The 18,427-nt window shown below is 38.9% G+C and overlaps 1 protein-coding gene across 1 annotated transcript in view; it reads left to right on the top strand.

Moving 5' to 3' along the window:
• PlexA (plexin A) overlaps positions 1-18,427 on the top strand; it is a 527,983-nt gene that overhangs the window by 500,855 nt on the left and 8,701 nt on the right. The window contains exons 8-16 of the mRNA XM_071582795.1: positions 9,922-10,130; positions 10,314-10,445; positions 10,748-10,949; positions 11,094-11,673; positions 11,810-11,975; positions 12,734-12,853; positions 13,109-13,354; positions 16,047-16,223; positions 16,338-16,587. Coding sequence (XP_071438896.1) covers positions 9,922-10,130; positions 10,314-10,445; positions 10,748-10,949; positions 11,094-11,673; positions 11,810-11,975; positions 12,734-12,853; positions 13,109-13,354; positions 16,047-16,223; positions 16,338-16,587 — 2,082 coding nt within the window. The remainder of the gene's footprint in view (positions 1-9,921; positions 10,131-10,313; positions 10,446-10,747; positions 10,950-11,093; positions 11,674-11,809; positions 11,976-12,733; positions 12,854-13,108; positions 13,355-16,046; positions 16,224-16,337; positions 16,588-18,427) is intronic.

Genomic DNA, 18,427 nt, shown 5'->3' with positions numbered 1-18,427 from the left:
CCTCTTAGACGAAGACATGTATGCCGGCGTACGGTTAGATCTGCCTGAATAATCCGGAGCACGAATTCACGTGAGCCAGCGGAAAAATATGGAAATTAACAGCGCATAAACTTGGTCCTATGGTGCGTTCTCCCCGGGGCGACAGCTCCACGTAAGACGTGATGGCCGTTGGAAATCACGGGGCATGGGAACGGCTGGGGGGATAATCCGCATCGTGGAGCCTAATCCGGAAGTGCTTGCGGGAGGAAGTTGCTCATCGAGGTATTGGCAATGGAGGCTTATTTTTCCAGTGGGTTGGGTAGCGAAGGCGCATGCGTGGGAAGTATGACAGCGGAGAGCCGGAGTGTAAAATAGTTTTCTTTCGTGGCCAGTCATTAGCGTATTACGGAATCTCCGCCGTGCGTATCCTCTGATAATATTTGACGATTTTGTGATTCGGTGCTTGGGTGCAAATATTTCCCATTATTTTTTTTCCATTTCGGGGGAAAATACAATTTGATAGTACATCGGAGGGAGTGCTATTCGATAAATTGAAATGGGTGAAGAAAGCGTCCCGTATATTAAAGAGTTCACTGAGCAATTATTGGGGTGTTTTAAAGCATTAAAAAAAACTCCGAGAGAACAGATTAACATGCAGCAATAGAGTCGAGGGGAAATTTTCGCGAATTTTCCACCGATGATGCTGATCTCGACCATGGCGATGGTGACCGTAGAGATTTTGGGATCCAACAAATATTCAAAAGATTCTTTTTCAAGAATCTTGCCCAAATGGTGAAAACGGGGCTTGAAAAACATCTAACCGTTGCACAGAAATTCGTAAAAGATGAATTCACAGCTTGAGATGTCATCTTGGCATAATTTGCTTATTGCTTAGAGATCTGTTTCCATACCGTCTTTCGTGTGCGCTTAATTTATTCTTGGATGCTGTAAGGCGGCGGATCGGCATGAATGCATGCTTGTTCGAGTGTCATTATGCGATTACTTCAAGAGAGTTCAAGATCGGAGAAGAACCTCATAAATATTTTCCCTTAAAATTCCATCTATTTTATTGTTCCAAGAGCCTTTCGTTTTGCTCCATTTGCATTCATTTGACAGTTTAATGATTCAATTTTGGGGGGTACAACATTTCTCTTCTTTGAGGCCCGCTGGCGCCGTTTGTCGTCTACCCCCCCCCCCCCAAGAGAAGGAGTGTTCTCCCGTCTCTTCCACTCTCATTTCTGCGCTCATTGAGCCCTGGGATCCTTCATCTCTCGTCGCATTCCTAAGCGATACAATGCCAGCTTCGTAATTAATGGGCATCCTGTGAAAATGCACTCCACGAGTCGGGAATCACGTGCACGGAACTCACTCCGCGCCACCCTCCCTATCCACCACTCCGGGACACGTCGGAGCACTTAGATATTAAGGCTTGTGTTTTGCACAGTTACCTTTATGATTTCCCTGCTGGAAATTTGCTTAAAAGGGTGCATTTTCTTAGGGCTTGTTAGTCAAAGAATTTTCCATTCATTGAAGAAACAAGTTACGTCTTTTATTCAGAAACTTTTCTCGCGTTTGCAAGGGATCCCCTTGGAAATTCTGTTTCATTCTGCTCCCGTAGATGTTGCGTCGAGGCGGTTGGCTCCCGGGCCCGTGTAGTGCGACTCTGGGATCCAACGCTGACTTCATTACAGAATCCCGCCCCCCCCCTCTCATCTCCCCTCCCCCGACCACGATGGCAAATAAATGAGAGAATTTTACTTTGATAGGAATCTCGCAAAAGTGTATTCAGGCAAGTCTGTGTGCCACCCGACTTAGTTTTCATGGGATTTGATTTTTTTACAGGCTTCCCTACGAGGGAATAAACTCCTCGTAATGGTTTGATGTATCAGTGCAAGGGCGAAGTTGCTAGCGAAACATTTCAAATGACATGTCATTAGATGGACCTCCGGTATTGCTGGTAATGTGAGTGCGTCTTGGAAGAAAGTCAAGAAACTCTTTGTGCCTATGTGCTCTGAATTCCTATCTGGGTGGATTTTCAAGCTTTTTTCAACCGAAATTTAATGCACCGGGGTTGAATTTCAACGACGTTAAAGAGAAGAGCAAACAACGAGCTCGTATGGCGATATAGTTTGTGTTTTGGTGTTGAAAATATCGCTGCAACGTTCAGTTTGTGCGAAGACGTCAAATCCTCGTTCACTTTCTCTAAAATATTGTCAAGAAAGTAACATTTTAGCTCGCAAGACAAGAAGTCAGAATTTAGAGTCGCGTTTATGTTGTAGACAATTAATTCATGGCGGTACTTACACTGCCTCAATGAGACATGGTCATATGCTAATACCAAAAAGCTTTAATATTATGTAGGTTTAATGTAATAATGGAATAGAGATTAAATTAGTTAGCCAGAATATCTTTAATCAGGCATTAATCAAAAAGATACAAATGTCGAATCAATTTTCTGATATCGGAATCGGTATACTTTGTTAATGCCCAATTTGTGAACTTTTTTCAGGTTTACGGCCAGTGTGCTGCGAATTAGAATATCGTGTAGCATAGCTAGCAGACGTCATTCATTACAAGATTAATTGGGCGTCTAATAACCAGGATATATAAGCTAGTGGCACAGTCGTTTTACTAATGGTGGTTGAATAAGGTTTCTTAGTTCAAAAGATCTCATAATGCCTCAATATTATCGCTAAAATTCGACCATTAACTGTTCTAAAATTTTCACTTATAAATTATGCCTTTAGGTTAGTACAGGTTCTGGCCTTAGTGACTGGCGCCTGATACGCTCACACGGCTCGCTTTAGGAAATAGTTGAAACGCGACGGCGAAACAAACGTTTCGACTTCCACCTTTCTCCGGAATTGCGCACACTTTTCAGCGTTTTTCTATTCATTACCGCTCAAAGCCCGCGTCCGTACGTGCACGTCCGCGGAGCGAGCTGGGATGGTTGCCCCCCCCCCCACCTCCCTCGGCTCTTCCAGCGTATTCCCGCTCCCCTCCGGGGAGAGGTTCGTTTCGGAGGGCCAAGGCGGGGCGGGGGATGGAGGGGCGGAGGGCGTCTGCATCGGGGTTGGGGTGGTCGGGTGGGGGGAGTCGGTCGTGGAGGGGGCGGGTGTGTTGGTGGAGCCGCCCCCCGCTTCCATCTGGGGGTGGTAACCCTCTGGGGTCGTAGTCGCGGACATTTATTTCAAAACGTCACGCAACCCGAAATAAGTTCCACCTTCCCACCCTCCGCCCGAACGCCCCCGCGCCCCGCCCCCTAATGCCCTATTCTCCACCCCCTCGGAAGTGAAAAGGCGAGGCTCGGGGAGCGTCGCGGGTGTGATACCATGGACCTCATCGCTCATTGCGTACCACTCCCCCCTAACCACCCCCAGTCCCATGCGGCACGCAACACTCCTTCAAAACGTCACGCCGTGGAGAGCGTCGGATCTCTCCCGTTATGCATTTCCCCGCACTTAAAACTATTAGTTTTGGCACCGTTGAGAAGTTAATCCTCGCCGAGAGCAGGGAATCCAGTTATCTTCTATCTTCTCCTCCATCTGTTTCGACGAGCGGTCCGCGTTGCGTCCGTGAGAGGAAGCGGAGGGGAAGAAGGAGGGGTGCCAGGGGCTGGGAGGAAAATCCGCCGCGCTGACGGGAGGAGTCGCTTTTCCCTTTTTTTTGCTATGAGGAAGGGTTGCGAGTCGTGCGTATGCCTGCTTTTTAAAGAGTGTGGGCGATCTCTTTTGGAGGTGCTAGGGTGCACGGTTTTTTTCAAGCTCACGGTTTCCGTGAGAAATCTTCAGGGTCCTCACGCGCCACCCGGTGCATCCCATTCCCGTAGAGGTGCGTCTCATCACGCATGCGCGGTAGTCAGGGTAGCATTGTTGGAAAATGGAGAGCTTTGTAATTGATTACATTCGCTAATGCGGCCGTATGCTCCGCTAACGTCCGCCGGGCTGGAATTGCTTGAGCTGCTATTAAGGTGACCGTCGTAAGGAGGCTTAAATGCCGAAGCCACTTCTATCTTCGACTTTGTTTCTTGTATTCGGTCGGATATCATGACGAAAAAGGTCCAAATCCCTCCGATACTAGTTGGCTTTTGAGGCGCACTTAATGATTGCATTCGTCTAAGAAAGCTCTCTTTATTTTTAGCCTGTCGAAGTAAACAAATTTGTGATGAAAATGAGTAATCATTGTATCTCCCTAAATATTTAAAACAACAGAGCAAGAAAGATGTGCGTTCACATGAGAATTATCTACTTAAAGACTTTTTTCACGCTCACTTGATATTATTAAACGTAGCGGCTCATTTTTTTATAATATCAGGGAAACAATTTTATTTTAGTCATTTTGAAACGTGCAGTTTGTGAAATTCATTTTCTTTCATTCCTCATCTGAAAATATTCCTTGATGTGTCATTTGCGATTCCGAAAATTATAGCTCGAATTCACGGGTGTGACGGGGCCTGTGCTTTTGCCCTTTTATTCCTTCTATCATGGAATAGTCGTTTGAATTCCTCGTTCCATACGAATACGTTAGTTAATTCTAGGAGAGCCATTTACTTGAAATAGAGAGACCATTTTCTTGTGACGCTTTCACCTAAAATGGTGCCCCCGCGTCAATCAAAACAGGATTCCTTTTCAACATTCCCCTTGCACATGTAACAGTTGAGACTTATTTCCCTGGTCGAAGGATCGCAATTCTTAATTTCTTCGATGGAATTTTTCAATTCTTTAGCGATATTTGCGATCTTATCTACTTGCACATCGATGGCTTGTGGGAAAACGTTCTACTAGCGATCGGAAAAGACAAGATTCAAATCCAGATATCCTCATTATTAATCAATGATATCCTCGTTATCAATATCCATTATTGAGAGACATCTACTCTAATCTATCAAACCGATTCTGCTCCATTCCACGCTGCCTCCTTTTCATGCTTGTAACTCCCCAGTTTATTGATATACGTAACCATGCACCGTATAAATACATTAATTTCTGTGAAGTGTGGTTAGGGCTGTTAGGGTAGATGTACACAAAAATTCATGTTGATTGCTGTTGTCATTGACAGATACTTCGGCGCAGTAACTCGTAAGCTGTTGCTAGTGTGTGTGGCGTGGGTAGTAATGCCATCGGCCGTGAAAAATTAGCGGGAGAAGTTTAAAGGCCAGAGTTGCATGATTATGTAACTGCCTTTTTCTCTTGTTTTTGTGGTCGTAGATTGTGGCCAGGGAAAAATAACCCTTGGTATTGCTGCAGAAATGACGGTTTAAGATATTATCACAGAGTTGAACCACATTTAAAAATTCGGTTTTAACTAATGTCATTCATTTCAATTCATAGTCTGTTTAAAATGTTGGGGAGAAGTAAATTTTTCATGCTCCCTTTACAAGAATACAGTCTTTCAAAAGTTCTCTCTGTTTTATTTGCACATACAGAAAGGAATGTTTTACTGGAGTCATTTCGAGATCAAATGCTTGAAATGAAACAAAACTTGTCATACCGATTAAACCACCTCAAGATGAAGTTGAATTGGTTTATTTTACGTGCATAAGGAGCACAAACCGAAGTACGTGAAGTACGCATCCGCCATACATTACCTGCCGAATTTCGTGACTTTGTTGCTTTACGTCGGCCTTCATTCTATTTACGTGGGTGGTGCAAATTGGTTTCTAAGCGGAAGTTTTCTCTGGAAGGGTACTTAAGATTCAGACAGAGTTGTTTGAGTGATAAATTAGTTTGCAGTTACTTCGCGTCAAAGGTTTGCAGTCACAACACTCTGCATTATGATGCTTATTGACAAGTTCGGGCGAAAATTTAAACAGCTAGATAACTTACTCATGATGAATATTCAATGTATCGAGTGTACTTCTTCATAATAAGGCTAATTAAATGAGGGACCTGGATGCATTGCAGTTGTCGAATTATCTATTGATTAAATTAGTGGTATAGACATTATGACCTAAGGAAGTGGTTCATTAAATAAAAAAACTCCAATAAACATGTATATTTTGGGAATAAGTCAAAAGATATGCCTATTTACAATTACTCTCCAGATATATAGCTAATCTAATGATAGTGGGTGCGTTTGTTAAGCATTGATTCATTGCTATTTTAATGCTAGCAACAGAAGTTGCAAACTTCCTCATGTTCCATAGTTTATCACGTTTCAAGCCGAACGCTTTACGAATGTTTGAGAAAATCTGTGATTTACATGTAATTTCAAGCAATAAGAAACTCAGAAAAAATGTCGTCCGAATTGCAAAAATGAGTAGAAAATCTTCAACTCTAGGGAAAAATTTTGGAAAAAAATATGTTGTCAAGATTTGATTAAATGGTGAGTTCAGATTAACAAAACCTTCAGGAAGTACGTAAAAGTGCAAACTTCCTCATGTTCCATAGTTTATCACGTTTCAAGCCGAACGCTTTACGAATGTTTGAGAAAATCTGTGATTTACATGTAATTTCAAGCAATAAGAAACTCAGAAAAAATGTCGTCCGAATTGCAAAAATGAGTAGAAAATCTTCAACTCTAGGGAAAAATTTTGGAAAAAAATATGTTGTCAAGATTTGATTAAATGGTGAGTTCAGATTAACAAAACCTTCAGGAAGTACGTAAAAGTGCAAACTTCCTCATGTTCCATAGTTTATCACGTTTCAAGCCGAACGCTTTACGAATGTTTGAGAAAATCTGTGATTTACATGTAATTTCAAGCAATAAGAAACTCAGAAAAAATGTCGTCCGAATTGCAAAAATGAGTAGAAAATCTTCAACTCTAGGGAAACATTTTGGAAAAAAATATGTTGTCAAGATTTGATTAAATGGTGAGTTCAGATTAACAAAACCTTCAGGAAGTACGTAAAAGTGACTAAATTTTATTCATTGATTATGACCAAATTTCAGGGAAGAGCAAATCGGACAAATGGGACAGGAGAAGCAGTATTTTCAGTCCTTAAAACGGTTAAACATGTGTGTAAAATTGTGAAAGAAATTGTAAAATCAGAAAAGGGCCTTATGGTTACGAAGGGCTCTATTGTTAAGAATTAGTATTTTTCTGGTAATTGGTAAAGTCAACACATATTAAGAGTAATAACGCTTCGTCATATCTACAATACGAGGTCTTTTCAAAAAGTTCCAGAACTTTATTAATTGCAGAAAAGAATACTTCACTAATAAATTATTGGTCAGGGTCCCTTTCTAAGCAGTCTCCTCCCCAACTTTTATACTTATTCCCACGTTGTTTCCACTTTTCGAAACAGTCCTGGAACGCATCTTTCGGAATGCTCCGTAGAAGTTTTCTCTATCTTTGGAATGGTAGCAAATCGTTTTCCTTTGAGCGGGGTTTTTAGTTTTGGGAACAGGAAAAAGTCACCAGGAAAGACAGTCTCTCGTACATTATATGAGAAATTGGTCTCAGTGATGTAGGCGTGGGGATCATCTCTTTTCTGATCGAATGAAAGGAAAGTGGCAAACACTTGTCAATAGCAAGAGTCGCAAAATGAAATCCACAGTTCATGCATGATCAGAGAGATCCTGAATGATCTCGGTAGCTGAAAGGGGAGCGAAACATAGTTTCACGAATAGTTATACTACCATGAGTGTATGCCTCTGATATGCTAGAGCTCATTCTTATAGAATGTTTCATATGTGATTTTTAGGAGAATTCATCCAATTATATTCATCAAAAATATTATTTCATTAACTCGTTCACTTAAATAGAATAGAGGTAACGTTAAACTATAGAAATTTTGTAATTCTTTTCATCTTTGCTCTTTTAACTCCATTTCTTACGTAAAACTTTCGGTTGCCTCGCACTTAATATTGGTAGCCAAGAAAACGCTGATAGAAAGTTGCTAATTGTAACAAACGGCGACATTCTATTGCAATTGCTTAATATTCTTACTGGGCAGAAAGCTCCTATGACTATGGGCTGAAATTAATCAATTTTAGAACCAGCAGGGATATATTTTTTCTCCCCGAGCAATACACTTGACCAATATACTGCCTTGATATAATTTTATCGTAACGGCGGAGATGCAAAAGGTTAAGGGGGAAGGGTTCGAGAGTTTATCGCAATTTTGAATCCTCGTGGAATTACCCCCTCGAGCTTATTTTGAGCTTTGATTTCCATGCTGTGTTGTTTTCCTCCGTGATGGCGAAATATTTAATAATGGGAGGCGCCGACTGTAATGGAGTATCCTGCCTTCGAGATGCGTAAGGTAAGACGGTGTGCCCGTAGCCTGTGCATTAGCAAGCCTTTTGAAAGGAAATGGCTCGCTTGAGGGAGACGCGTTTTCTCGTCGCCATGGTAACTTCATTAGAGGATATTGGTTTTGCCCCATGCCTCACTTTCCGCTGATTTTCTTCCCCTTCGGGGCCGTGGGTGGCGGTTGGGGGAGGGTCGGGGGGTGGGAAGCAGGGAGGTGTCGGGGCTGGGAGGGTGGTTGTAGGGACCCCGAAGGCCGAAGATAAAGCGACTAGACATGCAGCCTCCACTCAACCCACTCCATTCCTCACCAAACCTTCTCGAAGTGGTCCTCACTTCCTTTTGGAGGAAGTTGTAACGGCTTCGTCATTCTGTCTGACGGCAATTCTACGTGCATTGGACGGAAAGAGAACTGACGATTATTCTGAGGCTGGGGGAAGAACGGCAACCTTAAGCTCCCGATTGAGCAAAGTAGTGTAACAGGTTGGATAATATATTGTGTGCCGCAATTACCACTTGTAAATAAATCGTCTGGCTGTCTGCCAAATCAGGCCGTGCAGTTAATCTGATACGTATTGAAATTGGCAATGTGATATCGTTTGGAAATGTAAACCAAAACTATGTCAAATCTTTAAGACTTGGCTCTAATCAATTCAATTTTGATGATTAAATTTAGGTTTTATCGGGACTGAAAATGCTGTGTAAAACCAATTTTGTATGCTATTACTTTATAGTATTGCAAGATAAAAGAACTCGAGCGCAATGAAAATATTGTCTTAGAGTTCTTTTATCTTATTCAATTTTCGTAGTCATTTGCATAGACTTCAATATGGCTTTTGCACGCAAAATCATTTTTCCTATCCGAGTTCATTTCCTCAAATCTTTGATAAAAAAATGATTTGCGTATGCATATATAATTGAATAAGGAAATTAAAAATATCGATCCCTAAAATGAAAAAAGCTTATTCTAAGGCTTTACTAATAAGCTTCCTGGGCTGTTATACACGAGGTATTAAAAGTGCTTTAGCCTTCTTACCTTGAGAAATGGTCTCAAAGAAGTATTCATGGTAGACTTTGTATGCATGCGTGAACAAAATGTAAAAAGATACTCTTTTCTGTGATTTTTCCACGAATCTGTGGTCAAAGAAAGTCGATGCATTCGTTTGAATGCGCATTAAAACGCTGTCCCTGAAAGGGCCTTTAGAAAATCGTTCGATCTATGTAGTATTTACCGGTAAAAGGGTTTGGATCCTATTATTGGCTTCCTCAAAAGAATTAAGCAAGACGTTCGACGGGACGGCGGTTGGCTTCTCAACTGTCAGCATATCAACTATGGCTTGTTCACATTTGAACCCTCATTCTTTTTATCACGGAAAGATATTTTATAATGTATTTGTGTCGGAAGATGAGAAGTCTTAAGTAAAATAAGCATTTTTCGTAGCTTTATATCTATCTTTATATCGTATCTTTAAATCTTCTGCTATCGCCGTAAAAAGGTAAAGGTGAACAGATGTATTTCGAAGCATCTCTTAAAGGCTTCACCGAAGTTTGTTTTTGTTTTGTCTGGAGACTACAGCAAAATTGTCGCCTCGACTCGGCGGTTTTAGTTTGTCTTCTCACTGTAAGACGTGGAACTATAACCAAAGTTTCCTTTGCTTAAAAAATTCACATTTTGAATTTTACCATTTTGATCAAATCTAGTGATCTTCACTATTGGGCATTGAATCGTTCGTTTCCTATCATTCCAGATCACTTCACTGCCAAGCTGTCCGTGAGGATGACTTCAGGTCCAGACTTCGTTGCAACAAACTTCACGTTCTTCGACTGCAACACCTATAGTTCCTGCACGCAGTGTGTTTCGTCCTCATTCCCGTGCGATTGGTGTGTTGACGGTCATCGTTGTACTCACGACACCGCAGAAAATTGCCGCAATGACATTCTGGTCACTGGCGTCAGTGTAAGTGCTCTTATTCCGTACTGCCAGCTCATGGAAAATTCACCATTAATGCATCAATTCATTTTTGTATACTTAGTTTTGACCATGCCTAGTCCATAAAATGCAGGTTTCTGATATTTCTTCGGTTGGAATTACTTTAAAATTGTTTAAAATGTTTATGACAAATGCGTTAAATATTTGCAGAGGATTGGACCTAGCTACCGCAGTGGACCTGGATTCTGTCCAACCATTAATGCAACTGCTGGAGGTTCGACAGAGATTCTTGTATCATCTGGAATTAAGAAGGGCATCAAGGTCAAAGTTCATATCATAGGGGTAAGTTGCAAAATCTAGAGATGCAAAGCTCTTTGAAATTATGTTAAGTGTAGTGTAATGTGTGATGTTTCCAAAAATATTCCCAAAATGGGGATTTCAAATATTTTAATTCTAAAACTTCACACGAGGTGAAAATAAGTAATTTTTTCGAGAGTTTGATGAAATTCATGTAAGCATAGCCGTTTCTTCTACAGCTTGGCAAAAGAAATACAGCATTTTTAAAATGATGTTTTCAGCCACTTTCATTTGTTGAGAAAAAGACTGTATTTTTTCTAAATCGTCTCTCTTTTGTATTTGAGCAGCAGTTCATTGTCCAGACACGTTTTGTGTGCCAGTTCAACATTGAAGGAAGAGTAACCAGTGTTAATGCTCAACTCCTTGGTGACACAATATATTGTGACGCTATGGAATTCTCATATACCTCCCGGGCTCCCAATATCACTGCCACATTTGCTGTCATTTGGGGAGGCTCAAAACCACTGGACAATCCCGACAACATACATGGTGAGTGAAAGTCTCTTGTCAAGCTTCAGTACTGGTTGTATTATTTGTCTTTTATTCAAGTATTTTCATTTAAAATTATCCAAGCTTTAGGCTCAAAAAATACACCACATTAATTATATATAATTTCTTCATTTTTATTTTCAGTGGTTATTTACCGGTGTCGGGACATGGCAGATAATTGTGGCATGTGTTTAGCCTTGGCCGAGAAGTACGGTTGTGGCTGGTGCCAGAGTTCAGATCGCTGTGAGGTGAAGGATCAATGTGACAAAGGCTCTGGGGTCTGGCTAAATCGTAATCAGACATGCCCAAATCCAGAAGTTCATGCTTTTGAGCCACAGCTTGGACCATGGGAAGGCGGTACAAATATAACAATCAGGGGAATTAACCTTGGGAAAACTTTTCAAGACATATACGGTGGTGTCAATGTTGCTGGTATTCCTTGTGAGCCATATCAGAGCTTGTACATAAAAACCAAGCAAATAGTTTGTCGTGTTGATGGCCCTGGAACCATCGAACCTAGACGTGGTCCTGTCATTGTTAGGGTTGAAGATTTTAGAGGAGAATCCAAACAGAATTATGAGTTTGTTGATCCAGTGATTGAGTCAATTCATCCTAAATTTGGTCCTCGTTCTGGTGGAACCACCTTGAAGATCTCAGGAAAGTATATGAATGCTGGAAGCCGCATTCAGGCATTCATCGATGATCTCCCTTGTGATATCATTAGGTAATCATTCATTTTTTTATAAATTTGAAGTGTCTAATTCATATTTACTTAATGTTAACTAACTTCATTGTTAAGCTTCTTGAATCTCTATGTAAATGTTGACATATTCTTATATCTCAATCCTTTCATCCTCTAGCACAAGCCCAGAAGATGCTGTGTGCATAACTAGTGCATCAGACAGACCCAGAAGTGGGAAGCTAAGAATGAAGTTTGATAAGGGTGATAGGTTTTTTGACAAAGAGCTTTTTGAGTATGTTAAGGACCCAACAATTGAGTTTGCTGAATCTGGAGTCGCTGGACAGGTAAATAATCATTATGTTTACCATATTTTTAGAGAAAATGAAGCATTTCTTCTGTGTGATGAATTTATTCTGAATTTGAGCCAACTTCTTTATATCATAATTTACTTTCATAGTAATTCACTACATTAAATGCCTAAAATATGAGTCAAAACAGCTTGATTAAAGAAGGGTTAATGTAGTAAATAACAGTAGTGTCTTAAACCGCAAAGAGCTTGTTAATTACCTAAATTTTTATATAGTTCATGAAGTGTATTTGATTATTATGACACAGTCCACCAGAAACTAAAAATTTTAATACTGGTACCAAGACATTAATTTAGTTTATATATATATATATATATATATATATATATATATATATATATAATTAATGTTTAATAGTTTAATTCTAACTATTAAACATTTTTTTATCAGCTCAATCTTTGTAAGTCCTATGATTTGTAATCCTCTGCCTATGAATGCAGACAATACTGCATTATTTGTCAAGGTTTGATATTTCATTGAGATACATTATATTCCTAAAAAGATGTCTATAATCTTATTAAGGTACAGTAACATTAATGTCAGTTAAAAATGTGTATTAAAAACGGAAGAAGCATTTCTGCAGAATTTCTATTGCCAACTAGTTTTTAGCTACAATTCAGTACCATCTGGATCTAGATGAAAAATGTGTATATTTGAGTGCATTCTGAAATTGTAAATCATTGGAATGTCTTATGCTGTCACTGAAACCTCTTTATGTTTCTTGTTCATTTCAGATTAAGATTCCGAAAGGTATTCCAGCTGGTGGGATTAAAATATCAGTTTCGGGGAAGAACTTGGTGTACATACAAAATCCTCAGATGTATGTATACTATGAGGATAAAATGTACACTAGTGTAAGTATAAAAAATAAAACTTTTTTATGGTGTTCATTATTGTGATCATATAATTATAAATTCATAAATCGTTCATGTACATTGATTGTGAATGGTTGCTGTGGTAAATGTGAGGTGATAATGACTCCTAATAAAATAGAAATAATGAGATTCTTGATTGAAATTGAAAGCAAGATATGTTCAGAAATGGAAAGAGTATTTAGGTATGAGCCCTAAATAATGGATTGTTACTAATCCGATTTTTTTCACTTACAGCAATGCGTTGTTCTCAGCAATTCCAATATGGCGTGTAGGTCACCCCGCATAGACATTCAGGACTCCCTGCTTGATGCAGAGAGACCTCGATCTTTGGAATATGGTTTCCGCATGGATAATGTGACCGGAGTGAGGAATCTATCACTTCAGGATGGATATAGTTCGTTCCTAATGTATCCTAATCCTGTTTACGAGCCATTTGATGAGGAGGTGAAATACTACAAGAGTGATTACCTGACCATAAATGTGAGTTTTTATTTTATAGGGATTTATTTTATGACCTTATAAACTCTTTGTGTCATATAATTTTCCCAGCCCATGTGACATCACCTAGCTAAAATTTCATGACTTCTGTCTTGTTTAATATTATTTCTCATCAAACTTGTACCAGTTATGATAAAATTTAACAACTCTTCAAAACTGAAACCCAGCCAAAAATATTGTCCAGGTAGAGTAAGCATCTTGCAAACAGTTCCCTTCTGGTCTAAATAATTAAACCGACATCAACCTGATGATGCTTTTTACCTGGCTTAACTTCTTTGGCCATCAGCTTATTGAACTTTTCCAGAGGCTAGTATGCCCTTTTATTTCAGAGTTGTAAGCATGTGCCCACTTTTCATTACCTTTGACAATGCTTGAGAATTGTTTAAGCCAATTTTCCCTCTAGTAACTGCTGTATTCACCACTGTGAAATACAGTTCAAGTATGCATTTGCTGCACCATTATTTATTTATTTAAAACATTGTTCTTCTACATCAGTTGTACCAATTTACAGTGAAAAATATAACGAAAACATGAAAGAGGACGAAATACAATGACAGCATAACAATAAACTACGAGAACCAAACATGGATGGGAGAAATATTTAATTTGTTGACAGCTGGGATAAATTTTGGGTGGTGAAATTGTTACATGATAAGTAAAAAGTATCAAAAGTGTGAGGGAGTGAATTTAGAAGGAAGGAGAGCTGAAATAAAGGTGAGCGCTTAGTGAGAGATATTCTTGGAAAAGGAAGATGGAGTAGGGAGTGGGTGCTGGTGGATCGAGTTAGTACCCTGAAGTTGAAGGGAGAGAGCAGTTCGGGACAATCAATAGCCGAGTTTAGGGCGTTGTGCAGAAGTTTTAAATCAGCTTTAAGTCTGCAGTTTTGGTGGTTAGAAATAGATGAAGAAGACAGAACAGCATTTGAGGACACATTGAGGAAATGTGGGACTTGGTGTTTTACTATTTTGGCAAAGAAGTGAGAGATGCAATCGAGGGATTTTAGGCTAGTTGAGGCCTAGGTGGACCAAATTGGGGAGAAGTATGATACTATGGGAAGGACAATTATTGAGAAGTACAAATGGAGTGCTATTGGATCTTTAACCTCTGTGAATTGGTAAAGAAAGCCTAATAGGGACATTGCTTTATTTTTTTACTGTCTGAATGTGGTTAGAGTAGTTTAGTTTTTAGTCAGCCAAAATGCCTAGGTCTTTTGTAGTTGTTACTCTGTTTAAGGGAGTTGAGTTAATAATGTAGTTGAATGTCAGGGGTTTTTTTCAGGGAAAGAGTCATCATGCTGAATTTTCCAGGGTTTAAGTTAAGCTTCCAGGTATCACACCATAGGGAAATTTGATTGAAGGCAAGTTGAAGGTGAATACCATCAGAAGTATTATTAATTTGCTTATAAATCTTGCAATCATCTGCATAGAGAAGGATATGAACTTGGGAGGAAATGACTGGGAAGGGAGGTCATTAATGAATAAATTGAAAAGATATGGCACAATGACACTGCTCTGGGGAATTCCAGACATCACAGGACACCAAGAGGAAGAAGCATCCAAGAGTATCACGCACTGGGTTCTATTGGTGAGAAAGCCAGAAAGAAGGCTGAAGAACATATAATGCATGCCAAACTGTTGGCCAATTTTATGAAGGAGGAGTTGATGGAGGGTGTTGAAAGCCTTGAAGAAGTCAAGGTAGATGGCATCAAGTTGACTTGATTTGTCTATTGCCATGACGGTGTGGTGCTGAAAGACAGAAAGATTTGTCAGGCATGGTCTTCCTGGGAGGAAACCATGTTGCTGGGAAGATAAAAAGGGAGAGGTGAAATAATAAATCCTGTGGAGAATAATATGCTCACAAACGGAAGACAGGATTGGCAGCAATTAGATTGAGTGATAGTTTGAAACATCATTCTTGGGACCTGTTTTATGTGTCAGAATGATATTGGCACATTTCCATTGAGGAGTGAAGGTTCCTATGGAAAAACAGTGATTGAACTAGGATGAAGCACAATTGCAAATTAATCTAGGGTTGAGACCATCAAGGCCAGGTGAGTGGTGGAGAAGTATTGCCGAGGTATTGGAAAACTTCCCGGGACTCTGTCTGTATATGGGATAGGGAATGATTTATATCATACCTTGAAATTTCCTAATTTGAATCCTGAAGGCGGAAATTTAAATATGTAAAATTATTAATGTAAATTTTAGATGAATCCAACCCAAATGGGTTGATATCATTGTTATTCATGAGTTAATCTAGATTTTAGTTATATGATAGCATGAATAGAGTGATGCAAAAAATCGGAACCCTTGTAGGATTTTCAGATTTTTAACAAAATCACCATTTTGCAGTCCAGCATCAAATTGAAACTTTGATTGCAAATTACCTAATTTATGGTTGCCTCCCCTAGTGACTTACTAAATTTACACTTTGGTTTTAAAATAGAACAGGGTGCTGAGGCTGCCAGTAATAGTGTCATGACATCTTATACTACAAAGTATTTAAGCCACTTTGAAACATTAATTCCGAGCATTTTACTGGATCTCATGCTCTATTTAACTTACTGATTAATAGTGTACTAAATCAGATGATTCTCTAGATACTGAACTTGTTTGGTATGTAATAAATTGAAAATACTGGATTACCGTATGAATTTTTTCTCCTTTTCTCACAGGGTCAGCATTTGGATCGGGCCTGCCAGGAATCTGATGTGGTAGTTCAAATTGGAAATAGCTTTTGCAACGTAACATCCTTGTCACGACAACAGCTAACTTGTAGGCCACCTGTAACTCAGCCACCTGCATTGGGTCTTGATGGAACACCTATACCAGAAGAACTGCCAGAAGTAGTGGTAGGATATATGTGTTCATTTTACTTCATTGATATTCATTCCTTGGTTGTTTTTGTTGAGTGCTGTATATATAACTAATCATGACTCAATTTTTGTATACCCAAATTCAATTAGGTGATTGTCGGAGGTACACTTCGCTATGTGATTGGGAAACTGAGCTATGCTTCACCAGCTGGACTAAATGGGCCCCTCACTAGGCCTGCTCTTATTGGTGCCATTGTGGGCATTGTTATTCTGGTTCTCATATTCATTGCATTCCTTATTGCTTATCGAAGGAAGTCTACTGAAAGCAATCGTGTGCTCAAGAACATGCAAGAGCAGATGGACATCTTGGAATTGCGAGTTGCTGCAGAGTGTAAAGAAGGTAATTCAGAATTCATCATCATTCTTAAATATCACTATCATTGACAACAGCATTAAAAAAGTGCATATCTCTTTGGCTAAATGTGGCCTACTCTATATTACTGTATACTAGTCTTTTTTGCCGACATTCCTTCTTTACGAATTTCTTTCCCACTTCCATTGGATTGATTTCATTGAACCATTGGAGTGTGGTTATGGTATAGTAATTGTTCTTAAATCATCCTGGTGTTTTTTAGCAAAATATGAGGCAAGATATCACCTAGTATTAATGGCATCCAAATAAAATCGGTAGCATACAATAAATTAAATAGTATTGAGTACATATAACTTGGTTGAAACATTGTGACTACTTGATGAATAGAATGGAACTGAGTGAAGAAGAAAGTATGGTCAGGGAGGAGTCATAGACAGGAAGGAAAAGTAACTTAGATAATTTTCCTTGCCCTACTTCTACCGGGTGACCAATAGAGGCACACTTTGCTATGTAATTAAGGAACAGCTATATTTCATCACCTGGACCAAATGGACTCCTCACTCAAGGCCAGCTGTTATAAATAAATAATTCCTAAAATGTCTTAGATGATCACGCCTGCAACCTCTTTTAGATGCATTTCATCTAAATTGACTTGCCCAGACCAAAAGCTGGTTTCTGCTCATATGCCATAAAATTTCAACTAGTATACACACATCACTAACATACTAAGAAAATGCCTTGAATGGTAATCTATGGTTTTTTGCGAATTTAAAATGCATTTACTGGCATTAATATAATTTTTTTAGCCTTAGTCAGTATGAATTTCCAGTTCATTGTACTTGCCTACATAATCTAGAGAGTTTATCCTAATGGAGTCTCTTGAAATATATGCATACATATACATATGTATGTGTAAAAATTTATAATTTTCCTGCCAATGAGTGAGTACTTGAACAAGCTAGCATTGCACAATTGGCTGAGGAAACATTCTTGATGGAGAATAGTTTACACTGGAGAATGTTTTCAAAATCTATGATAATTTAATCTCTCCAGTGTAAATATAACTCCATTGTTTTGCACACATACCTGTGTGGCAGACCTTGAAAAACTACACGCTATGTATGTGTAATACAGAGGCCATGAAGTTGTTTCAGTAAAAACATGGAAATTTCATGAGATTTTATTTCAATATAATTATCTTAAATATCTAATATTTCTGTTATAATGTTTTTCTAACTGCCTTGATTCTGCAATTATGTATCCTGACAGTGTTCTATCACAATTTTGCATGTAACTACATGCCTATATGTAGAATTGATTGTATGCATGATGGGTCATCCCTAACTTAATTATAATTTATTCTAGAGGGGATAGATACTCGTACTTTGCGTAAAAGTAAAAAAGTTGAGACTCATCTATAGATAGATATTTCACATAGTAAATATAAGCAATTGACCTAAGAATTTTTCTATTTCCTGATTCCCAATTATTATTTGAATAATGGATTAAGGTGTATTTCTGGCTGTGTACTTGAAGGTCAGATGATGCTAGTAGGTGAATTGCCATTCAGTTATGCCAAACCCAATTGTTAATTTTTTTATATGAATTTGCATAGCAAAAATTGTAATTTTCAGCTCTTTCCTTAATAAAATCAATCAAACAATACTTTCTAGAATTAATAATTATGATAGTTTTCTAGCTGTTAAGAAAAACTATCTTCTGGCCAGCTGTTGAATCGTCTTTTGGAGAGAGTGTGATAATGACTCTTGAGTAAATTATATATGCAATACTAGAAATTTTAATTTATTCTTCTAAAAACATTGCCAGAATTTAAAAGCTAAACTGTATACCATTATGTGAATATCTT

Source organism: Hetaerina americana, unplaced genomic scaffold (genome assembly GCF_022747635.1).
Source record: "Hetaerina americana unplaced genomic scaffold, ioHetAmer1.1.p SCAF_12, whole genome shotgun sequence".
In the NCBI taxonomy this organism is placed as follows: Eukaryota; Metazoa; Arthropoda; class Insecta; order Odonata; family Calopterygidae; genus Hetaerina; species Hetaerina americana.
The sequence above is the reverse complement of the archived record's forward strand: the minus strand, read 5'-3'. Positions and strand labels throughout refer to the sequence as shown.